The following is a 24842-nucleotide window of genomic DNA, read 5'->3' as shown; positions in this document are numbered from 1 at the left end:
GGCTCACAACCATCTATAATGGGATCTGATGCCCTTTTCTGGCCTGCAGGTGTATGTGTAGGCAGAGCACTGTATACATAATAGTAAAAAAATAAATAAATCTTAAAAAAAAAAAAAGAATATATATAGAGCAAGGTCAATAGGATCAATTCTAATCTCACTCACCCTAGCCCCCAGGCAATAGTACAATAGCCTGAATCGCTCCCTGTAAGAACTTCCTTGATCCTCTGGGTGGTTCTAAGTTGGGACTTCTCTACTTCTTTCAAAGGTAAATAGTCCAAGGATAGCCTAGAACACAAGACCTCATGGTGAGTTAAAGGTCAGCAACTCAAAGGTCACAGCATGCAGCCTAAGCACAGGATTTCTGTCATGGCGGAATTTGGCATGGCTCCCCACACTGGACCTCTTTGCTTTTTACTATTGCTCTGTTTCTTCAGTTGGCCTACTGAGTATACTCGGTCAAGCCTGGTTTGTTAGGGATGCCAGGCTCTGACCACAACAACTGTAACTGGTTTGCTCATCCTTGATCTTGTGCTAAATCTCCTAAGCAGCGTGCAACAGTCTCTTAAGTTAGTACGATGGTTGACAGTTTTGGAGTGTCTTAATATACTTGTCAACTTTGGAAAATACACGGGGCTCATTAATCCCGTCAGTAATCATATACTGAGTCTATTGGTGCTCCCCGGTGACCTGCCATCTTGTGAAAAGAATACAGTTTGAAGGGTGATTCTGGAAATGTGCAGTGGGTCCTATGTCAGGTACCTGACTGTGGGTTCCAAAAATAGCATTTAAAAAGCTTGCTGTCCCAGTTTATAACACTAAAGATGGAGCCTCTTGGGGCACATGAGGGCTCTCAACTCCCAGGGCAGAACTGTGGCCCAGAAGGAAACCCCCAAGTGGAGGGAGGAGGTATTGTGGCTCCCTTCAAGGGCTTTACCCAGAAGTTGTAAAAACATGTCAGTGGAGATTCGGGTTTCCGGGTTCCGACAAGGGGACTTTGTGGGGCTTCCGAGGGAGCTGTGCTCAGTAAACAGCTAAGCGCTGTGTCTCTAAGTAGTTTTGCAGCATCGCAGCCATTGTGGACAAGTCCCCGCGGAGCTTTTAAAAGTTCGAACTTGAACCTGGCAAGTCTCACTTAAGGATTTCTCTTAGCCAAGTGGGGTAGAAATCTGAACCCCCTGAGGGAGTAAGAATGAGAGAGCTGGGATTAAGAAACAGAGGTAGCCAGAGAGGAGGGAAACAAAGAGCAGCCCGCGGGGCTGGGTTTTGAAGTTGAAAGAAGCGACAAACATGAAGTTACCCAACACTGAGGTTTGGGGGCCAAAGATTAATGTGGATTGAATAAGTGGAAGTTCTGGGTAGTAGTCTAAGTTGTGAGGGAACCCTCCCCCCCCCCCCCCCACCGTTAGCTGGCTGGGACTCCTCTGGGCTAGCGGAGCTCTTCCACAAACAACAGTGGTGACCTTCTCAGGGTCAGGTGAGGTGTCAGACACTGTGGCTACTCGGAGGACAAATGTGTGTGTGACTTCAAGAAGGAGCTGACAGCACTGCAAGGGAGGTAACCATGGCAACAAACACAACAGTCCCTGAACTTCTCAGAGTCTGTCTTCTGGAATTTAGCCAACCAGATAGAAAATATTTGTTTAAAAATTTTTATTTGGGGAGAGATGGCTCAGCGGTTAGGAGCACTGTCTGCTCTTCCAGAGGTCCTGAGTACAATTCCTGGCAATCACATGGTGGCTCACAACCATCTGTAATGTGATCTAATGCCCTCTTCTGGCCTGCAGGTGTACATGCAAATAAAGCACTCATACAATAAATAAATAACATCTTTTTTTTTTTTTTTGGTTTTTTCGAGACAGGGTCTCTCTGTGTAGTCTTAGCTGTCCTGGACTAACTTTGTAGACCAGTCTGGCCTTGAAATCACAGCGATCCGCCTGCCTCTGCCTCCTGAGTGCTGGGATTAAAGGCGGGCACCACCACGCCCAGTGTGGAAGTGGCATTTAAAGGAGAAAAGGGGTACACCTGTGCTAGGATGAGCTGATAAGTACTGATTGGACATGTTAGTCGGTGTAGCCAAATAATGGATTTTGATTGCCAGGACTTGTGGGAAAGATTAAGCTTTGTCGCAGGTGGAAGCAATCTTGGCGGGCTTTACCCTTGGGGCACACCATGAATACCTTGTGAGAGATTGTTTGGAGCCTTCCTGGGCTTGGAATTCAGGAAGCCTACCTAGGAACCCCACCGTGGCTATTGTTTTCCTAATTGACCCTCGAAGGGAGAAGGGACCGCCCTTTGCATATGACTGGGAAGGTGGGGGAGAGAAAAGAGAGGTAGAAGGAGAGAAGGAGAAGGCGCGGAGAGAAAGGAAAGGACCGGACCAGCTCGTGGGACTGAGACACCTAAGGACCCGTCCTGCCGAACGGATTCCAGGAGGTTTTAATCTTCTGTCCCTTTAACCTTTTTTTTCCTTCTTGTATATGCTAGTTGGGTTGTATAATAAAGTTTAATTGTTAATAAACTGAGCCAACAAGGACTTGGAGTTTTAGCCAGGCGTTAGGAAGGGGCCAAATAGGGGAAAGGACCTCGGTGGCGAGCTTTAGAAATGTAATCTAACGGTTTAGCAAGGGAGAGGGATGGGGGCCAAGCAAGACCTGCCCTTGAACATTTCATGGGTTTTAATGTCTTCAGAAGGTACAGGAACCAATACCTACCAAACCTAGTTACTACACAGTGTGGCATGGACAAGACAGAAGAAGGGAGGGCAACAGGATGGGTAGGACGAGCATCTCAGAGGAGACATCTTTTGTTGTTGTTGTTTTGTTTTTTCAAAACGGGGTTTCTCTGTGTAGCCCTGGCTGTCCCGGACTAGCTTTGTAGACCAGGCTGGCCTTGAACTCCCAGTGATCCACCTGCCTCTGCCTCTCGAATACTGGGATTAAAGGCATGCGCCACCATGCCCGGCTGAGGAGACATCCTAACTGAGCCAGCTTCCCCATCCCCTCCTCCCTCTCTTTTCCCTTTTCCTTTCTTCTGGTCCATTCCCCTCAGCTCAAGTCCAGGTCTCACTATGTAGCTCAGGTTAACCTTTAACTTGCTCTGTCTCCCAGAATACCCCTGACCTCCTTATCATGCCACGGCCTCCTGCGTGCTGGGATGACAGGTTTGTGCCACCAGCTGTGTTACAACCTTTACTTTAACATGTCATTCCAGGGCCGGGACTGTAGCTCAGTGAGACAGCAGTCACCTGAATGTGTAGAGTCTTATTCCCAGACCGAGCCACACAGAATGACAGGGACAGGGAAGGTTAGTGTAGAGGAAGCTTGCTTGCCCAGCAGGTTCAGCCCGAGGCATCAAGGCTGCCGCCCCCCACCCCCCACCCCCACCCCACCCCCAGGCTTGGTCTAGCTCAGCGGCAGAGCTTATATTTACCGTTAGTGTGTATGAGATGAAGGACCCAGTAAGTCTGACACGTCTAATGGGGATCCAAATGGAACAGAGGATTAAAATCTGCTGCTCAAAGGGGCAGTTAAGCTGGAGTGTAGGCCCTGGCCTGCAGCCTTTGCATGGCATTTAAATTCTTGGAACCGAAGGAAATGGCCTGGGCTACAGAATCTAGAAAAACCAGTATGAGGACAAAGAATAACAGGAGGAAAAAGGAAGAGAAAGAGGAGGAGGAAGAGGCAGCCCTGAAATTATAGGAAGGCCAAGTCGATGCTATTATGGGAAACATAAAGAAAAGCCTTTCAGCTGGGCGGTGGTAGTGCAGGCCTGCCGTGCCATCTGTTTCAGAGGGTAACGTGGCCAGTCCAGGCTCAAGGGCTTTGAGGGTCTTTTTCCTCTGAGGACTGTGAGGAAGATTCTGTTTTATGCTTCTCTTTTAGTTTCCAGTTATTTGCTGGCCAGATACATTCCTCCAATCCCTGACGTCATGTTCTCACAGCACTGTCCCCCATGCGCATGTGTGTCTGTGTCCAATTTACCCTTTTTGTAAGGATTCTACCAATTGGATTAGGACTCATCCTAATGACAACATTTTTTTATTTTTTTATTTATTTTTATTTTTTTTATTTTTTTGTTTTCCGAGACAGGGTCTCTCTGTGTTAGCCTTGGCTGTCCTGTACTCACTTTGTAGACCAGGCTGGCCTCGAACTCACAGCGATCCGCCTGCCTCTGCCTCCCGAGTGCTGGGATTAAAGGCGTGCGCCACCACGCCCGGCTTGACAACATTTTTTTAACAGGATCATCTGTAAAGAATCAATTTCCAAATAATGCCAGTTCATAAGTATTGGGTATTAGGGCCTCAGCCCCTTATAAAGGGCGCAATTCAAACCCCCAGAGACTAAGATGGGCGGTGACGGCGCACGCTGCACACCTTAAATCGCAGCACTTGGAAGACAGAGGCTAGCAGATCTTTGTGAGTTTGAGGCCAAACTTGTCTACAGAGTGAGTTCCAGGACAGCCGAAGCTATACAGAGAAACCCTGTCTTGAAAACAACAACAATGCCGGGCATGGTGGCGCACACCTTTAATCCCAGCACTCAGGAGGCAGAGGCAGAGGCAGGCAGATCGCTGTGAGTTCAAGGCCAGACTGGCCTACAAAGGGAGTCCACGACAACCAAGGCTACACAGAGAAACCCATCTCAAAAACAAAAACAAAAGAAAACAGCAACAACAAACAAACAAAGAAAGAAGAAGCCCAGGGCCACATACGCTAAAATGTTCTTGGAGGCTGTAACACTAGCTGTGTGTAGCTGGGGCAGGGTGAACACCTTGGAGTAGCTTTAAGAGAGCAGGAGAGAAGTTGGCGATCACAAGCATAAGCAACTGTTGGGACATCTAGCTGTGCTTAGAAACTAGGAGGAGAGGGGAGACATGGTCCACTGGTTAGGGACACTCACTACTCTCCAGAGGACCAGGACCCGAATCCCAGTACCCACATGATGGCTCACAAAAGGCTGTAACTCCATTTCCACGGGATTTGGCTTTCCCTTCTGGCCCCCTCAGGCACTGCATGCATGTGGTACACAGTGTACGTGTAGACAAAACACTTATGCACATAAGGTAAAATGAAAAAAACTTGGAGGAGAATCTGTCTCTGTGGGGCTCTGCTGGAAAGGTGAAAGTTTGCCGTATCTGTGTAGCCAAGTGACCTTGGTCTATTACAATGGACTCCCTTTCTCAGCGGGGGTTTTCTCTCCACCTGGTCTGGGGAATCCTAAATCTTGTGAGGAGGGTCACATAGACCTCAGGGAAGATTACAGGCCTTACCCTTTCCTGATCAAACTTCTTCAGCAAGCACCTGGGGAATCCTAGAAACACCCTACTCTATGCTAAGGAGATCCTAGCCTTCAGCAAATGGCCTTTAACCATACCTGGAAGTTCTTCCCCCACCCATAGGATACTTAAGTACTATGTTCTCTTCCTTGTGATAGGGCCCTGTGCATGTAAATGAGGTATCCCTAGCACCCTAGCCCCATCCAATCAGACACCTTCACCCTCAAACCCCTCCCCGCTGTCCAAGGTTTATAAATCCCTGATTCATGAAAATAAAGTCTGAATGCTTTTTCTCTCTTACATTCTCCCCCCCTTCCTCCACTGTCACCATCTGAGACTTCATTTACTCTGGGGAAGATCTGCTGCTGGACAAGCAGGGATTGACTGCTGGTGGGGGGGGGGGGGGTGTCAAGACAGCTGCTGACTCCTGCTCCATCGCTGCTAACTCAGTGCTGACCACTGGTGAAGCACTCCCAGGCCTGCATCTCACTGGACCTGCCTGTCAGCCGGTCTCAGACATCTGCCTGCTTCCTCTGCCATGCTTAGCACAGCAGCTTGACAAAGGGCTGTAACACTTTTGGTATCTTCATGTCTTATGGAGCTCCAGAGCCTGATGTCAGCAATCTCATTCTAAAAGAGATACCTAAGCTGGGTGTGGTGGCACAGGCCTTTAATCCCAGCATTTGGGAGGCAGAGACAGGCGGGTCTCTGAGAGTTTGAGGCCAGTCGGCTCCACAAAGCTAGTCCAGGACAGCCAGGGCTACACAGAGAATCCCTGCCTTGAAAAACAAAACAGAACAAAAAAGAGCTAGCTAACTGTAAAAATCAGTGGTAAACTCTTTCCACACCCTGGTCTAGTGCACAGGCCTCACCCTAGTGCACTTTAAGCTGTCCCGAGTGAGAAACAGGACCTTTGATCTCAAGGTCCATCGCTTCTCATCCGGAAGCAAGCAGCACCTGAACTGACCGCCACATGGAACCCAGGCCATCCTCCAGACACTGAAGGACATATCTAGGAGGAGTTTTGTTTTGTTTTGTTTGTTTTTTGAGACAGGGTCTCTGTGTAGCCTTGGCTGTCCTGGACTCTCTTTGTAGACCAGGCTGGCCTCGAACTCACAGAGATCCACCTGCCTCTGCCTCCCGAGTGCTGGGATTAAAGGAATGAGGCACCACCATCACCCAGCTTCCTAAATAATTTATTACCGAGGGAAAATCTTGTGTGTTACAGAGAAGCAGTTAACAAGACCAGTTCCTTAAGTGAAAGGAAGGGGTAGGATCTTGGAGGCTTCTTGGCTGTGTGATGAGATGAATTAGGCAGGGAAAAAATGAAGTGAGTTTATTTTTTTTCTCTCAATGAAATATGAGGTGAGATTCTAAATCAAAAATGTGTATTTGAGCAGGGTGTGGTGGCTCAGGCCTATAATCCCAGCACTCAGGAGGCAGAGGCAGGTGGATAGATCACTGAGTTTGAGGCCAGCCTGGTCTATAAAGCGAATCCAGAACAGTCAGGGCTAACACAGAGACTCTGTCTCAAAAAACAAAACAAAACAAAACAAAAAACAACAACAACAACAACAACAAAACAAACAAAGCTAGCCTAGGGGATTCTCTCTCAAAAACAAAACAAAACAAAACAACAACAACGAAAACCAAACAAAACCAAAAAAAAAAAATTCTAGGGCCAGGCTTGGTGGTGCACGCCTTTAATCCCAGCACTCGGGAGGCAGAGGCAAGCTGATCACTGTGAGTTCCAAGCCAGCCTGGTCTACAAAGTGAGTTCAGGATAGTCAAGAGATACCCTGTCTTGAAATACACACACACACACACACACACACACACACACACACACACACACACACACAAAACAAAACGAATCTAAACAGCCACAAAACAAACAAACAAAAGAGCCCAATCAGGGGTAAGTGAATTGGAAAGGCCGGATGTGAGACCAGAACGGTGAGAGATATGAGGACTAAGGAAGACTTGGAAAAAACAATCGAAAGCCATGAACCTGTGAGCTGAGGCCTGGCAACATCCTTAAAAGTCAATACGTCGAAGCAGGCTTTAGCTGCCCTTTGCCCACATGCCAGTCAGACTGCCCGTCCAAGGACTTCTTGTTTCCAGCAGCGCAGCCAAAGCAACGCTTTATCTCTGTGTACACAGCCGCCCTCTACCCTCTGGCCGGAGAAGCTGACTCATCATTCTCTTCCAGTTGAGCCTGCAAGACAAAGCCACACGTTTTCATAGCCTTTAAATACTTTCTGGTTGCAGCTTCCCCTAGAACAACTTCCAAGATAAGAATAGTAACAAATTACCATCAAAACTGCACAGGGTGCAGGGCACCTTTAATCCCAGCACTCAGGGAGGCAGAGGCAGGCAGATCTCTGTGAGTTTGAGGCCAGCCTGGTCTACAAAGCGAGTCCAGGACAGTCAAGACTACACAGAGAAACCCTGTCTCGAAAAACAAAAACAAAGTGAGTAGTCAAGGACAGCCAAGGTGACACAGAGAAACAGGTCTCAAACAACAACAACAACAACAACAACAACAACAACAACAACAACAACAACAGCAGCAGCACCAGGGCATAGGAAGCTTACTCAAAATATTGGCCTGTGTCTGCAATGCTGGAGATCAAGCCCAGGCTCTAGGCTTCCCAGGCCCTACCACTGAGCTACACCTTCAAGCCCCATTCCAAAAAAAAAAAAATTTTTTTTTTCTTTAGGAAAATTGGGGCAGAGCATAGTGGAGCACGCCTTTAATCCCAGCACTTGGGAGGCAGAGGCAGGTGGATCTCTGTGAGTTTGAGGCCAGCCCGGTCTACAAAGTGAGTCCAGGACAGCCAAGACTACACAGAGAAACCCTGTCTCGAAAAAATCGGAGGTGGGGGGCAGAAGAGTGAGTGAGGAAGGATCCTGGACAGTGGTGGCCCATACTTTTAATCCCAGCACTCAGGAGTCAGGTAGGTGGATCTCTGAGTTCGAGGCCAGCCTGGGCTACGAGTACCAGGACAGCCATGGCTACACTGAGAAACCCTGTCTCAAAAAAAAACCAACCAAACAAAATGAAACACCCAAACAACAAAACAAAGAAAAGAGTGAGAAAGGGAAAGGAGACGCTGGAGGGATGGCTCATTGGTTAAGAGCACCAGGCACTCTTCAGAGGACCCAGGTTCAAGTCCCAGCACCCAGACCACAGCCAAAGACTAACTGTAACTCCATTCCAGCGGACCCCTACATCCTCATCTGGCCTTCCCAGGCACCAGGGATGCACGAGGTACACAGACAGGCAGGCAAAACGTTGGTTCACATAAAACAAAAACAAGTATGTCTTTAAAAAAAAAAAAAAAGAGCTGGGCGGTGGTGGCGCACGCCTTTAATCCCAGCACTCGGGAGGCAGAGGCACGTGGATCGCTGTGAGTTTGAGGCCAGCCTGATCTACATTGCGAGCCCAGGACAGCCAAGGCTACACAGAGAAACCTTCCTTGAAAAAAAGAAAAAAGGCCGGGCGTGGTGGCGCACTCCTTTAATCCCAGCACTTGGGAGGCAGAGGCAGGTGGATCGCTGTGAGTTCAAGGCCAGCCTGGTCTACAAAGCGAGTCCAGGACAGCCAAGGCTACATAGAGAAACCCTGTCTCGAAAAAAAACCAAAAAAGAAAACCAAAAAAAAAAAAAAAAAAAAAAAAAAGAAAGAAAGAAAGAAAGGAAAGAAGAATGAAAAGAAAAGGAAAAGGGAGAGAGTTATCATGCGAGGGACAGCAGGAGGCCTGAGGAACCGCTTCAGAGAGCAAGCAGCTCTTGGAGCCCCTGCAAGTCCCCATGAGGAGCCCCTCCAGCCCAATCCATAGAAACAAGGAAAGGGCTGGCTTTTTTATAGCCTTTTAGGGACAATGGGAAGGTTCAATCACGGGCTTTGGCTCCGCATAGGGTTTTGGGAGCACATGGGTCCTTGTGTCACAAACAGCACTAAGGAAACCAGGAATGATAAACCCAACAGAAGCCATCTACCGCCTGCTTCTCCACCCAGGTGGCTGAGCATGGTGGCTAACAACCTCTGGGGTCCTCGTGCTGTCTGTACGGTCAGGGGTTCCCCTAGCTCCCACAAGTCAGATCAGAGGTGACTAAGAGCCCAGATGACCTCTGTGCTCTCTGTATGCCTGAGACCATGCCAGATCCCCACCGTCTCCCATGCCCAAGACAACACATGCAGCCTATAGAACCTATCTTCAGGGAAGAAGAAACAAGTAGTTTTAGAAGTAATTCTGCCTCCTTGTGAACACAGGATTATGTTACAGTGGGAAGCCTTTTTTTTTTTTTTCCTCCCGAATTGTACTGAACTTAAATATGCCAAAATAAACTGCCTGGTGTCAGACTCCAGAAGTTTGATCCAGTACTGGCTACTGAGTCCTGCTGAACTGGATTTCCTTCTTGCCTCACTTGTATCATTACTTTGCTGGCCATGGTGTTTGCAGAGACACCCCCCCCCACACACACACACAATAGGGTTCCGTATCAGGAGCTGCTGTTAGGCCACAGTACAGCTTTTTTTTTTTTAATATTTATTTATTATTATGCATACAGTGCTGAAAAGGGCATCAGATCACATTACAGATGGTTGTGAGCCACCATGTGGTTGCTGGGAATTGAACTCATGACCTCAGGAAGAGCAACCAGTGCTCTTAACCACTGAGCCATCTCTGCAGCCCAACACAGTACAGCTTCTTAACTCTTGTTCCAGACAAAGCGGCAGAGAGGCACTTCCTGATTCAGCTGTGGGCTCTGGCCGGAAAGTGCAGCCTCATCATATCCTAACTTCTGTCTTATCGAAAATGCAAAAATTTAAAGGTTTTGTTTTATGTATATGAGTGTTTTGCCTGCATGTATGTATATGCACTACATGTGTGTCTGGATCCCTTGGAAATAGAGTCACTGGACAGTTGTGAAATACCCTGTAGATGCTGGGAACCAAACCCAGGTCCTCTGGAAGATCTCATGCTCTGCTCTCAAGAGCTGAGCCATCCCCGGCTGCTGCTGCTGCTCCTTCTTCTTTTTCTTCTTCTTCTTTTAAAGATTTATTTATTTATTGTTATATATACAGTGTTCTGTCTGCATGTACACCTGCGGGACAGAAGAGGGCATCAGATCTCATTATAGATGGTTGTAAGCCACCCTGTGGTTGCTGGGGATTGAGGAATTGAACTCAGGACCTCTGGAAGAGCAGGTGGCGCTCTTAACCTCTGAGCCATCTCTCCAGCCCCACCCCCAGCTTCTAACAGCTACTTTATTGTTTTAATGTACTTGGTTTTTCTTTTTCTTCTTTTTAAAAATACTTACTTCAAGAGATAGCATGTCCTATAACTTGCTTTGTGCTGGAGCCTGGCCTTGAACCCCAGCTCTTTCCAGCTCTGCTTTCTGGGGTGCTGGGGTTAGAAGCCTGTGCTTCCACATTATATATGTCATAAATAACATGTTGCATATTTATACAAAAATATAAATTATAAGATATCTATATAAGCCAGGCGGTGGTGGCGCATGCCTTTAGTCCCAGCACTTGGGAAGCAGAGGCAGGTGGTTCTCTGTGAGTTTGAGGCCAGCCTAGTCTACAAAGTGAGTCCAGAACAGCCAAAGCTACACAGAGAAACCCTGTATCGAAAAACAAAAAACAAAACAAAACAAAATCTATCTAGCCCTGCAGTGGTGGCATGCATTTACTCTCAGCACTCAGCACTTGGGAGGCAGAGGCAGGGGGATCTCTGTGAGTTTGAGGCCAGCCTGGTCTATAGAGCAAGTTCCAGGATAGCCAGGGCTGTTATACTGAGAAACCCTGTCTCAAACCCCTCCCCCTGAAAAGAAAACAAAACAAAACCCTAAAACAAAATCTATCTATTTAAATACTGCCAGGGACCAAACGGCCTGTGGCCGACCCCCACCCATTCAGCATCTGCAGCAAACATCCTGCTGGGCCACTCATTAGGCATGCAAGGCATCCGGCTTAGCCCTGAGAAGAGAGCGATCCGATCCTGAGATAACCACAGAGACATCCTGCTTTGTCTCACCTAGGAAGACCCCTCGCCTTGCAAATGTTCCCGGGGCTCAACCCCAGAAGATTTTGTACTTTTCCATTTACTCTCCCCGCTTACCCCGCCCTCCCTAAAGCAGGTTTTAAAAAGCCTGCCCCCACCCTCAATAAACGGCTCTTGACAAGCTACTGTTCGCTTGAGCCCTGCATCTCTCTCGCCCATATCTTTAACCACAGGTTGCGACCCCCCTCGGCCCCCCAATAACTGACCAGCTGGACTGGTTATGTGGACTATTTACGTGGACTATTTAAAATACCTAGTTTTTTCTTTTTCTTTCTAAAAAAAAAAAAAGACAGGGTTTAGGTTTCCCTTGTGTAGATTTGGCTTTCTTGGACTCTTTTGGTAGACCAGGCTGGCCTCGAACTCACAGAGATCCACCTGCCTCTGCCTCCCTAGTGCTGGGATCACAGGTGTGTACCACCTCACCCAGCTTAAAATACCCAGAGAGAGGCAAGTGGATCCCTCTTAGTTTGAAGCCAGCCTGCTTTACAGAGTAACTTCTAGAATAGAGAAACAGACAAGCAAATCATGAAATAAATTCTGACTTGGAATTAGGGTAGAATTTTCAACAATTTCTGGAATGGTCTCTAACCATAGTGTAGCCGTTTTGTACTATTTATTTACATGAAGTAACATTCTCAGCATTGGTGGTGATAAAATATCAATCAACTCTGGCGGTTTAGTGGGTCATGTACTAAACTAGGAATGAAACTTATCTCACCAATTTTTGTTTGTTTGTTTTGGTTTTTTAAAAATTATTTATTTTTATGTATGTATACCCACAGGTCAGAAGAGGGAACCATATCACATTACAGATGGCTGTGAACCACCATATAGTTGATTGGGAATTGAACTCAGGACCTTTGCAGGCACAGTCAGTACTGCTAACCTCTGAGCCATTTCTCCAGGCGCTGTTTTAGTTTTTTTTCGAGGCAGGATTTGTCTTGGAGTCCTGGCTGTCCTGGACTTAATTTGTAGACCAGGCTGGCCTCGAACTCACAGAGATCAGGCTGCCTCTGCCTCCCTGAGTGCTGGGATTATAGGGTGCGCCAAGGCGCCCGGCTCCAATGGCTTATTTAATAACCAACTTCAAGGGAGCTTTCTACATAAAAGCAGTTCCTTATCATTGGGAAGTTGGCGAAGTTGGTTCAGTTTGTTATTGCCCTGCAGTGAACACTCATAGGAAAGGGTGGTGCAGTCTGTTAGAGCCTGGGTGCACCAGCATTGAGGCAGACCAATGGATTCTGACTGGGAAGGTCAGAGCTAACATTGACCTCTAAGTTGAACTTCAGAGAGTGAGTAGGTTTAGGACAAGAAACGGTGAGGGCTTTCCAGGCCCTGGAGAGCCAGGAGGAAGGACAGGTCGGGTGCTCACAGACAGAAACAGCAGAATTGGAGGTTGGGTAGCAGTCGGGGAGCTCAGGCCAAATAGAGCCTTTATTCTGTAGGCAGCGGAGAACAATTGCAGATTGTGAAGGAGAACAGCGCAGAACATTAGCTAATGTTTGTGTTCCTGCCCTATCTGGCTAGGCTCTGTGTTAGGGATATAGCCCCTCAGCCAGCGGCTGAAAGAGAAACGGACAGTCTTGGCTTCACTGCAGAAGAAGAGGAAGCGCAGCGGTCAGGAGTTAATTTGCATACTAAGATCTCACTGACTCATTCTCCTAAAGCATATTTTCTAAAGCTTTTAGGATTAAGAAGCCGGTTATTTCCAGACATAAGTAATAAGATATTGCAGGGGAGTAAACAGTAGAAACTCTTGGTTTCGGGAAGTAGATAACTTGGTCCTTGCCCAGCAAAGCGCCAGGACTGCCTGGCCTCCCCTAGTGGACCAAGGGTCTTCCTTCTAAGTTTTACTACTATCCTCTGTGAGAACTTATAGACTTCGTGCAGAGAACACCAGGGATTAAAATTAGAAGAAATAAGTGAACTAAAGGCCAGAAGTGGTGGCACACGCCTTTAATCTCTGCACTGAGGAGGCAGAGGCAGGCAGATCTCGGTGAGTGTAAGGCCAGCTTGGTCTATAGGTCCAGTTCCAGGACAGCTAGGGCAATCAATAAATAAATGAAATAAATAAATAAATGAATGAAGGAAGGAAGGAAGGAAGAAAGAAAGAAAGAAAGAAAGAAAGAAAGAAAGAAAGAAAGAAAGTCTAAGACCAAACTCACAAGAGAGAACCAGAGAACCCGCCAGCACTTGGGAGGCTGAGGCAGGAAGCGTATGGTTAGTTTGAGGCCAGCCTGGGTTACAGAGTAAAATCTATTTCGAACAAACCTTCCCTCATTACAACTAAAATTATCAAAAAAAAATTTTTTTTCAGATTTCAAAGGTCACTAGCGTGTCCGTCACTGGGCGGTATATCCCCTCTAGTTCCCGTTACTGAGGCATGTGAGGTCTCTTCCCACGCTCTGGGACTTGAGCTTGCCCGGTATGCATTTTGCCACATGGACGCTGAAAGATGTACAAATTAGTCCATAGGCAACGCTAGAGATTTAGAAATCGGATAGCAGAGGAACAGGGTGCATTAGTGCTTCAGTTTTCACTATTGTTCACTTCGGGTGACTTGTGTCGTAACAGCAGGCATGTTGGTTACACAGCACCGCCACCTCATATTTAACTCATGGCTTCTTACGCACTTAACAATCCGAGAAGACTTACACGCGTAAGTATCAGATAAGGGGAGACACTGCCTAGTGTTATCAGACCCATACAAAAGAGCTCCGGAGAATTCTCACGTTGTTTCCCCTAAGCCCTTCCCTTTTACCCAGAGGGTGGAGGGCCTTAGTCTCCTAGGAGACCAGAGACGGACTGCGCATGCGTGCATTCTGGGTCCGGCTGATGCAACTTTCCGCGTGCGAGCCTCTTCTACCCAGAGTAAGGAAGCCGACAGGGACCACAGGCGCGGCCAATCAGCGGCCACGCGCGAGGGTGAGGCAAGTCCGCCTCCCCTGGGGGGTGGGGTTCTGCAAATGACGTTAGGCGGCACTGGGCGGTAGGTGTAGTAGACGCCCTCGGTCCTCCGTCTGGTCTGGCATCTTCCGGGTGTCCTGCTGCGGCCATTTTGGGCTTCGCTTCTTTCCGCGCTCGCCCCGCCACCCAGCCCTTCCGCCTGCGCGTTTCGCGTCTCGGTGAGGAGGTCGCGGTCTCCGGAAACGCCACCTCAGCCGCGTGAGGGGGGTCTGGTCTATGGTGGAGCGGTCTCACACGGACTAGGACGTCCCCCCCATCCCCCTTCCCGGCAGGGATGGACGTAGCCGCGGCCGCCACCGCTGGCTCGGGCCGTCGGGCCGTGCGCTGCGCCGCCCGCTGCGGAAGCCGCCGCTCTCTGGGCCTCCCCTGCCGGCGCGGGGATCGGCCTCCAGTGCTGACTCGGTGGCTGGGCAAGGCTGAGGCTGTGTAGACCTCGGATCCCGCGCGCCCTGACGCCGCTGAGCTGCCTGTTCCTGCCAGAGAAGCTGCCGAGGAAAGGAGATGATGGAGCCCGGAACGCACGGGGCTCGGAAGCGGCCCGCCCCTCGGATGGGCTCCTGGTTCCGGCTGCCCTTCCTCCGGCGATGGCACCCCTGCTCTTCCGAGTTCCTGACCCCTTCCTCTCGGGAAAACTCCGGGGACCCCGCACTCCCTGCCTCCGCCCTTCCCAAGCCTCGGACCAGGTACTGGACCAAATTGCTTTCCAAGCTCCTTGCGCTGCTCCCTAGCTTGCTCCAGAGGCTGCTTCTCTGGAGCCAGCTTTTCGGTGGCGTGATCCCGACCAGATGGCTAGATTTTGCAGCAGGGTCCGGCGCCCTGAGAGCTTTGAGAGGTCGGGAGGAACCTGCCGCTCCCAAGGTGCAGAAATCTTTGAGTTCACTGCGGCTGGACTCTTCGGAGGACTTGGCTGCCAGTTCCCTTGATTGGCTAGAGGAGGGATTCCAGTGGCAGTGCTCATCCTCGGACCTGGAGTTGAAGATGAAAACTCAGCAAAGAGCTTTAGACACGACAGCGCACACTTTTCTCCTGGAGCAGCAGCTGTGGGGAGTGGAGCTGTTGCCCAGTAGCCTTCAAGGTGGTCTTGTCCCCCACCGGGAACTTGGCTCTTCATTTTCTGGGCCCCTCAACACTCAGACCTTAGGCAGTTTCAAGGTGGTTTCCTATCTACTGAACCCTTCCTCCCTGCACTGCTCTCCCCAGTTAGAGCTGCGCTGTCAGGACGGCGCCGGGGCTGGGCAGCTAGTGGATTTCCGAACAGTATCCCCGGAGATCTGCTCCCTGTCAGAAGATGGCTGTCACCCCCAGCCACTGCGTGCAGAGATCTCGGCAACCGCTTGGCGGAGGTGTCCGCCCCTTTCTACTGAAGGCCTGCCGGAAATCCACCACCTTCGTATGAAACGGCTGGAATTCCTTCAAGCTAACAAAGGGCAAGAGTTACCCACCCCTGACCAAGATCATGGCTACCACAGCCTGGAGGAGGAGCACAGCCTTCTCCGGATGGACCCGCAACAGTGCACAGATAACCCAGCACAGGCGGTGTCCCCTGCTGGAGCCAGCCTGGAGCCCACTGAGAAGACACTAGGATTGACTCCAGAAGTTTCACAAAGCCCCCCGGAGAGCAGTCTGTCTTGGGAGTTATCCGTGGAAAAAGGACGTGAAGAGGACCACACTAGTGTAGCTGACTGCTCAGACATAGAGGATGACCTTCCTGTTTCTGCCAGGCCAGTTTGTAGCAACAAACTGATAGATTATATTTTGGGAGGTGCCTCCAGTGACTTGGAAACCAGCTCCGGTTCGGAGAGTGAGGATTGGGACAACGAGCCTGAGGATGATGGCTTTGACAGCGACGGCTCCCTGTCCGAGTCAGACACGGAACAAGACTCGGAAGGCCTTCACCTTTGGAACTCTTTCTACAGTGTAGATCCTTACAATCCCCAAAACTTCACCGCCACAATCCAGACTGCTGCCAGAGTTGTCCCTGGAGACCCGTCTGGAGGTTTGGGGAAGGCCTCGTCTGGCAGCTCTGATGTAGGGAGCTGTCAGGCTGGACCCCTGCCCGAGACCCCCGACTGTAGCTCTGGGGAGGAGGATGACTGGGGCTCCAGTGCAGATGAAGCGGAGAACCTTAGGTTGTGGAACTCTTTCTGTAATTCTGAGGACCCCTACAACCTCTTACATTTTAAGGCTCCTTTCCAAACGTCAGGGAAAAACTGGAAAGGCTGTCAGGACTCAAAGGCCTCGTCTGAGGCCTTGGTGGCCTTTTCTGGGTGTCATGCCTTACTTTCTGGTAAGGTGCAACTGTTACAGAGCCAAGAAGACAGCTGTCCAGACTATGGGCTGGGTGAGGCTCAGTCTGGAGAAAGATACACCCGTATCAAGAGAAAAAAGGTTTGTTTCTTTCCTTGAACTTGTCTAATAACTTGTATTTTGCTGTGGTTCCTATAGCAGCATGGCATTTCCCTTGTAGGCATAGTTGTGCATATTTTTGAGGAAGGCTTCCGAGCTCATGTACTTGAGTTGAGAAATACTCAAATGGCCCTTCTTCCCAATATGGAGAAATGGTCTTATGTGAAAGGAAGATAGATGTTAGCAGGGATACCATTTAGGTTGGCGGGTCCTTAAGTTTAAAAATGGTTTTACATGTACTTTTGTTTCTGGATATGTAATATTTTATTTTCATGGCAACAATGTCTTTATTCATGTCCATTGGAATCCACAGATAGCAAGTTAAGTTTATCTAGTTGTTTGCCAGAGTGATTGTGGTGGTGTATGCCTGTAATCCCAGCACTTGGGAGTTAGAGGCAGGTGGATTTTTGTGAGTTTTGGAGTCTAGCCTAGTCTACATAATGAGGTCTACACTAGTCAGGGATGCATGAGTGGGACCTTAACCTTATCGTAAAAAAAAAGAAAAAAACAATGCCCTTGGCTTTCCTGCAGCTAGTCCTGTCCCAAGCTGGGTAGAACTTTCCACCCATTTTGTTTTTAGGTTTCACTATGTAACACTCTGTGACCTCACTATGTGGCCTGGTGAGCCTGGTTTGCTTCAGGTTCCCAAGTAGAGGGGTAAAATTTGATGAGTTGGTTTGCTCTTTCATAATATTATTCAGATTACTTTATGTTTAGAGTCATTTAAATTGCTTTGTTTCTCTGGCTGCTTATTCACCTGAAGCTACTGAGAAGACATATTTCCCCCTTCCTCCCCCTCAAAGATGTCTTTTATTGTTGAGAGAGTTTCTTTAGTTTCTTATACCTTCTTCTGGAATGAGAAAGCAGTGGGCGAGTTGTCATTGACCTCCAATTCTGTGTATTGAGTGCGTGTCAATTGCGTGTTCTGAGTTGCTGGCTCCAAAAGGCCAGCTTACTTTGAAAGTATTTTTGGTACAGAAAGTATCTAAATGGTAGTAATCTTATGTCTTGCTTATAGAAGCATAAAGTCATGCTAAAAATTAAATTTTAGTTAACATTTCAGAGTGGTATAATGAGAGAGCCTTTATGATTGTTTGTTTGTTTGTTTGTTGATACTGGTGAATGAGGCTAGCCCCTTGGTGGTTCTGGTGAAGGGGTCTACCACCAGTCCGCCCCTCCAGCTCTTATCTTCTTCAGGATAGACAAAATGACACTGAGAGGGAACAGGCAAGAGACAAAGTGGAGTAGTGAGTGGCGAGAGCCCTTGGCCTCTGGAGACGTATTTTCTGCTCAGGGAGTTAGGTCTGAGATGGACTTGGCGTCGAGTTGGGCAGCCAGACTTGAAGTTACTTCATTTCATGCCTCAGATCCACTTATCCAGTGGGAATACTAAGTCTCTTGTAGAAGTGTTGCAAGATTTGTTTTGTCTTGTGGTGCTGGGGGTTGACTCCTGGGTCTGTGGCATGCTAAACATGGACCTTGCCACCTGCAGCCCACGTTACCAAAAGATAAATGAGTAAATAAAACTCATAATTCATTTCCCTGCCTTTGAATGGCTAAGGCCAACCTCATGTCTGAGTTTAGCGTAAGACTACTGCTTGTGAAATAGAGCCAAAACTTAGCAGAGGTTGTGTCTGATAGTGATAGTTATTTGACAGCCCTTGGCTTCCGGCCATTCTTTAGTTACGGAAATAATGAATAGTGCCCAATTCTTTGTTTAGTTGTTCCCCGCCCCTCTCCCCTTGCTAAGACAGAGTTTCTTGTGTAGACCTGGCTGTCCTGGACTTGCTTTGTAGGCCAGGCTGGCCTCGAAGTGCTCAACTTTTAATGAGCCCTGAGATCATAGAGTGTAAAATACTTTGTGTTCTGGCAAAACAACAAATTGTAGACTTTTGAGCTGCTCTGGGGTTTGGTCTGGTCACATATATCTGGTTCCTTGTGTGTACAGTGGTGATAATGCGGGTCGTATCGCATTGTGTTGGGTCATGAGGATCAAATGAGAAAGTTTGTAAAATTCCTTGAAAAAAGTTTGACATATGGTAGAGTATTTCCCCTCTCAGTGGCAATAACTGGGCAACTGCTAGACTGCAATATCTAGTAAGGTGTTACATGCCTACTAATTGTCCTCAGGGGCATTCCTTGGCCTGATGTAAAGGGAGGGAAAGCTGTGGGCCTCAGTGGGATTAGCTGATGTAACTATTAAACATGGGGGTTTTTTGTTTGGGTTGTTTTTTGTTTTGTTTTGTTTTTTTGTTTTTGTTTTTTGAGGCACGGTTTCTCTGTGTGTATCCCTGACTGTCTTGGACTCACTTTGTAGACCAGGCTGGCTTCAAACTCACAGCAATCCACCTGCCTCTCTGCCTCTTGAGTGCTGGGATTAAAGGTGTGCGCCACCATGTCTGGCTATTAAGCATGTTTCAAAACAAATATTTACTTCTGGATTTTTTTTTTTTTTTTTGGACAGGAGCTCATGTAACTCATTCTGGGTGCAATCTCCTGATTGTCCTGCTCAGCCTCAAGCACTCGGCCTGCAGGAGTGCCTTGGCTTGTTTAAGGTTGTAGTGGTTATGGTTGCTCTCTGAGTACTTTTTCACTTCAGGGGAAAGAAAACTAACTGAGTTCTGTATTTCTCTAAGTATTAAAGGCCAGCAGGGGTTACTAACGGGGGATCCAGAGTTCCCATCTAACATCATGTGTGGTGGGCACAAAGATTCCTTTTGGTGTAAGACCCTAAAGTTACTAACATTGGTTTTTGTCTTTCTAGGTAACCTTTCTTGAAGAAGTTACCGAGTATTACATAAGTGGTGATGAGGATCGCAAAGGACCATGGGAAGAATTTGCAAGGGATGGATGCAGGTTCCAGAAAAGAATTCAAGAAACAGAAGTTGCTATTGGCTACTGCTTAACGTTTGAGCACAGAGAAAGAATGTTTAGTAGACTCCAGGAACACATTTCAAAGGACTTACTGTTTGTTGTTCAGCAATGTTAAGACAAGTGAACAGCCTGCAGCCCTGGCCCACACTATCTCCTACTTGAGAGGTTTTTCTTAAAAACAAATACTGGCAGCTGTCCTTGGACATGTTTTTAAAGAAACAACTTGTATCTGGTGATGTAGTTTAATTATTTTTGGGTAATGTGTCTCATTAGAAACGCCAACTCCGATAATGAAGGATCTCTAATCTTTAATCCTCTCTTTCAGCTGTTTTGTTGGCTATGGGTTTTGTGTTTTGAGATGGTCTCACTATGTAGTTCTGGTTGGCCTAAACCCTTGTGTGTAGACCAGGCTGTCCTTGAAATTGGTATCTTCTTTCCTCTGTTTCCTGTGCCACATGCCCAGCTGGATGTGTTTTTAAATATCCTCTGCTTACTTGAGGTGAAAAGGACCCTGTCAGTAGTAATTTTGCACTTGTAAAACTTTTCTTGAGGCTACCAGGTTTACATAGGTGTGGTAGTTCCAGCCCAGCTAGGGCTGTATGGTGAGGCCTGGTCCTTTTTTTTTTTTTTTTTTTTTTTTAATTTTATTTGAGACAGGTTTTCTCTGTGTAGCCCTGAAACGTGATGTGTAGACCAGGCTGGCCTCCAACTCAGAGATCTGCCTGCCTCTGCCTCCTGAGTGCTGGGATTGATACAGGTGTGCGCCACCACCACCCAGCTAAGATCTGGTCTTAAAGGGCAAATGAAAAACAAAAATGTTTCTTACTGTGCCTGTAATTCAAGTAACTTTGGAGACTGAAGCAGGAGGATAGAAAGTTCAGGTCAGCCTGGAACTCAGTGAACTAAGTAATGAACTCAGAGCCAGGGTGGGGAGTTGAGCAAGGCTTTATTTTATTATCTTAGAATCAGAATGGAAAAGGAGGCTGGGCTATAGCTCAGTGGCAGGGGCACTTGCCTACACACGCAAGGCTCTGGGTTCAGTCCCCAGTACTGCAGAAAGAAACCCATCTTGGAGAACTGTGAGGTTTAAGCCTTATATTCAGTTCTAACTTAAGTTACGCATACTTATCTAAAACTTTGGGTTCTTTTGTGCTTTTCCGATTCTAAAATTAATGGGTTTTATGTTTTTCTGAATATGCATATGTGTCTGTTCATATATTCTGCGTGGGGATTTAGGCATGGTCTCACTGCGGCCTTGAGCTCATAGCCATCTTCCTGCTTCAGCCTCCCGAGTGTTGAGCTATGCTTGCACATATTTTTTGTTCATTTTTTTTTTAAACTTTTATAGATTTGGCATATTTACCTTAAGGCTAAAACCTATTATACATGTAATCAAGTTAAAAGACATCATTGTTGTGCTACTTGAAAGCATGTGGTAGATTCTCCCCCTTTTTATTTTTTATTTTTTTTAAATGTAAAGACATGATCTTGTTTTGTTTTGATTTTTCAAGAAAAGGTCTCTCTGCGTAGCCTTGGCTGTCCTGGACTCACTTTGTAGACCAGGCTGGCTTTGAACATACATCAATTCGCCTGCCTCTGCCTCCCAAGTGCTGGGACTAAAGGCGTGCGCTACCACACCTGGCTTGACATGGTCTTACGTGGTCTAGGCTGGCCTTGAACTCATTACTTAGCCAAGGATGACTTTGAAAGATCATCTTGTCCTCTTGGATAGCACATGCGTGTGCCACATATCCAGATTTTTTTCTGTATCTAGTTTTTTGTTTTGTTTTTGTTTTTTCGAGACAGGGTTTCTCTGTGTAGCCTTGGCTGTCCTGAACTCCCTTTGTAGACCAGGCTGGCCTCGAACTCACAGCGATTCTCATGCCTCTGCCTCCCCAGTGTTGGGGTTAAAGGCGTGCGCCACCAGCGCCCACCTCTGTGTCTAGTTTTAAGATATTTCTAAGGACTGCCACAAACCCACAAGTGTAGTACTTTCTTGACTGGGAATACCATGTTGGTGTGTTTTTTAAAGGCATGCACCATGATGCCCAGCTGGTCTGCCAAACTTTACCATCTAGTATATTTGATTTCTGTGCAAACTGCATTTAGAAGGTTTCTGTGTGTTGTGCTTCTAGTTGAATATAGCTCTTTCAGTGGGTAGAAATTGTAAGGCACTCTGGAAAGTAATCATTGCATTGTAGGCATTTATTTTTTAAAATTAAAGTCCTAGAACTTTCCTAGGAGGAATATGGGAGACATCTCAGAAAATCACTTTTGTTGTTTTTGTTTTTGTTTTGTTTTTCCAGACAGGGTTTCTCTGTGTAAGAAATTCAGTTTTGTTTTGTGTATCTTAACAGAAAACCAGTGTTACTTATAGCCTGCCTCAGCACTGTCACTTTTCAAATCTGTCTTGGTGACACTGTAAACTTGGATTGGGCAGTTCTGAATTTTCAGGTGTGAAATGTCAAATAGAAACTTTAATATCGAGGTTTATTGTGTTCTGTTTTATAAAGAGAGAAGCAAGGCTGAGGCTGTACCGTGGGGAGAGCATCAAGTGTAGCTAGAGTAGCCAGAGAGTCTTACCAAAGCTTGCTTTTGAGTAGAGTGCATGGGTTAGGTGTGCTTTATCCAGCTAGCTGGATGTGTGTGCTAGATTGAGGAAATGTGTAGCCACCTGTTTAGTAGTCGGTTCCCACCGTGTGCCTCCTGCCATGGGTGCTAGAGTTGGTGACCGGGAAGAGCTTTCCCCAAGGAGCTGGCAGGGTAACTACCTCAGTTTAGAACCTCCCTGGTCATTTCCGTTTGCTGTGCTCTAAGGTCTGCTCAGTGGTGACGATATTTATCCACACACAGTAAGAGCGCAGCACCAGAAAAGTTGGTTTTCATTTTTGCAGAACCCTCATTTCTGTGTATTTTGTGCACCTCATTTAGTGAACCCCAGAGTGCATTGCAGAGTCTGGTACAATGCTGTGGAAACAGGCTAGCTTAGAGGCTGTGTTGTTTGGAAAGCAGGCATGTTGACTTAGGAAGAAAAACTGTGACAACACATAGACATTCTTTTAAAATCAGACTGCAGCGTAACACTTGATTTCAGACATTTAGGTGTGCTGTGTTTCTGAGACCCCCCCCCCCCACTTGTATATTTGCAAGGAATGGGACATCTGTACATTCATGGGGTGTTTGAAAATTGTTCCATACTCCACCTTCACTACCAAATGAGTAAATGACCGGTTAAAATAGCCTGGTGCACCGCCCACCTGCGATGTGGTCAGATGGTGGCAAGGACAGAAGGATCTTCACAGATTGACCAAAGGAGAAAAACAAAATTATTGTTATTGTCATCCCAGTCCTAGATTTTAAGGAAAGAACCCCTCCAAAGGCAAGGCAGGGTGTGGAGGTTTTTACACATTAAGTCTTGCAATGGTGCTTTAAAGATCTGTGTAGCAAAAATAAAAAATAAAATAAAAATAAAGATATGAATAGCATGCAAGAGGCTCTGCAGACGAGGATCTGCATTTCTGAGTGCTGAAATGTGGCAACTCCTTAATCTGTAACTTGAAGTCAAAACTATCAGATTTTATTTTTTATAATTTAAGGAAGGTGGAATTTGGGAATGAGATTTCTGAGTTGGCCTTTTCAGATCAGTGATTTCAAATGTAACTAGTGGAGATTTTATAGCTCAGAGTATATTTGTATATAACTATTAACTAATCTGTAAATTGTAATAAATATATTTGCAATTATTGAAAGCTATGTGGTATTTCTATGTATTTTTTGTTGTTTTTGGTATTATGGGACAGGATTTCCAGACTTTAATTTTTTAGAACTGCTGTAGGCGGTCTTGAATAGACATCTCGTCAGATAAATAGCTACTCAGCCGGGGAAGAGTGAAAAGAGGAAAAATGCAATTGAAGGATGCCGTCTAGGTAATAGGGCAAGTTAGACCTTAAGAGTGAACTTTTTGGGATGATTTTAAACAAGTTTTTGCTAAGTATATCAATCCTGTTTCAGCCTCCTGAGAGTTGAGATGAGTGCGCCACTGTGCCTGACTACCAGCCACAGAGCGCGCGGTGTGCCTGACTACCAGCCACAGAGTGCACAGTGTGCCTGACTACCAGCCACAGAGTGCGTGGTGTGCCTGACTACCAGCCACAGAGCGCACGGTGTGCCTGACTACCAGCCACAGAGTGCACGGTGTGCCTGACTACCAGCCACAGAGCGCACGGTGTGCCTGACTACCAGCCACAGAGCGCACGGTGTGCCTGACTACCAGCCACAGAGCGCACGGTGTGCCTGACTACCAGCCACAGAGTGCACGGTGTGCCTGACTACCAGCCACAGAGTGCACAGTGTGCCTGACTACCAGCCACAGAGCGCGCGGTGTGCCTGACTACCAGCCACAGAGCGCACGGTGTGCCTGACTACCAACAATAAGATTTCATTCTAAAACCAGGGCCAGCTCTGGCAGCTGCCAGTCCTCCCCAACCCTCACCTCTCTCCTCTTTTCTTCTTTTCTTGTACTTGTTCAATGGGAGATCCTCTCAAGTTCTTAGTAATCGTGGAAGGTAAAAAGTTGCCAGTTACTGTGTGGGTGCTAGGAATTGAACCTGGTTCTCTGTAGGAGTCAGCTCTGCAGCCCCAGATTGCACGATTTTTTTTTTAAGATTATTTTATTTTCTGTGTATGGAGTTTTCTCTGTATGTCTGCACACTAGAAGAGGTCGTCTGGCCCCATGAGACTAAAGTGACAGATGCCTGTGAGCGACCATGTGGTTGCTGGGATTTGAACTCAAGACCTCTGAAAGAACACCCAGCGCTCTTAACTGCTCAGCCATCTCTCCAGCACCCCCAGAATCTTACAGATTAGACAAGTACTCTACCACTAAACTACATCCTCAAGTCTTTTTTTTTTTAAACAACAAAGTTAACAGAAGCTGTTTCGGTTTTGTGTGTATGCCCAGCAGATCCCCAGAGCTGGAGCAAACAGGAGGTGGTAAGCTGCTGTGGGTGCCAGGAGCTAACCTCCAGTGGTCTGCAAGAGCAGCAGGTACCTTAACTGTTAAGCCATCTTCTCCCACCCCCTCCTCCTTTTTGTTTTTTGTTCTTTGAGACAGGGTTTCTCCATATAACCATCCTGGTTGTCCTGGAACTTGCTCTGTAGACCAGGCTGGCCTTGAATTCACAGAGATCCACCTGCCTCTGCCTCCCTAGTGCTGGGATTAAAGGCATGGGCTTTTCT

At 47.3% G+C, this 24842-nt stretch overlaps 1 protein-coding gene across 2 annotated transcripts; it reads left to right on the top strand.

Annotated features, from left to right (window-relative positions):
- The first annotated feature begins 14050 nt into the window (after positions 1-14050).
- Positions 14051-23357, top strand: PPP1R15B (protein phosphatase 1 regulatory subunit 15B). Of its 2 annotated transcripts, XR_014782778.1 has the most exons (3): positions 14051-16712; positions 19495-20446; positions 20889-23357. XR_014782778.1 is itself a non-coding variant. In XM_084800041.1 (2 exons), exons 1-2 carry the CDS (start codon positions 14826-14828, stop codon positions 19717-19719), a joined length of 2112 nt encoding a protein of 703 aa, XP_084656167.1. In that variant the 5' UTR covers positions 14051-14825; the 3' UTR covers positions 19720-23357. The 2 variants fall into 2 exon arrangements, 1 of the variants encoding a protein (XP_084656167.1); XM_084800041.1 differs by having other exon boundaries at positions 19495-23357.
- The last annotated feature ends 1485 nt before the right edge of the window (positions 23358-24842 follow it).

The sequence above is a fragment of the Acomys minous genome (assembly GCF_964271855.1).
Source record: "Acomys minous genome assembly, chromosome: 1".
Taxonomy (NCBI): domain Eukaryota; kingdom Metazoa; phylum Chordata; class Mammalia; order Rodentia; family Muridae; genus Acomys; species Acomys minous.
The sequence above is the reverse complement of the archived record's forward strand: the minus strand, read 5'-3'. Positions and strand labels throughout refer to the sequence as shown.

Excerpts from the sequence above, each read along its gene's own strand:
- PPP1R15B (XM_084800041.1), top strand. The coding sequence starts at position 14,826 with ATGATGGAGCCCGGAACGCACGGGGCTCGGAAGCGGCCCGCCCCTCGG. Across the intron at positions 16,713-19,494 it reads CCCGTATCAAGAGAAAAAAG|GTAACCTTTCTTGAAGAAGT; the intron begins GTTTGTTTCTTT and ends TTGTCTTTCTAG.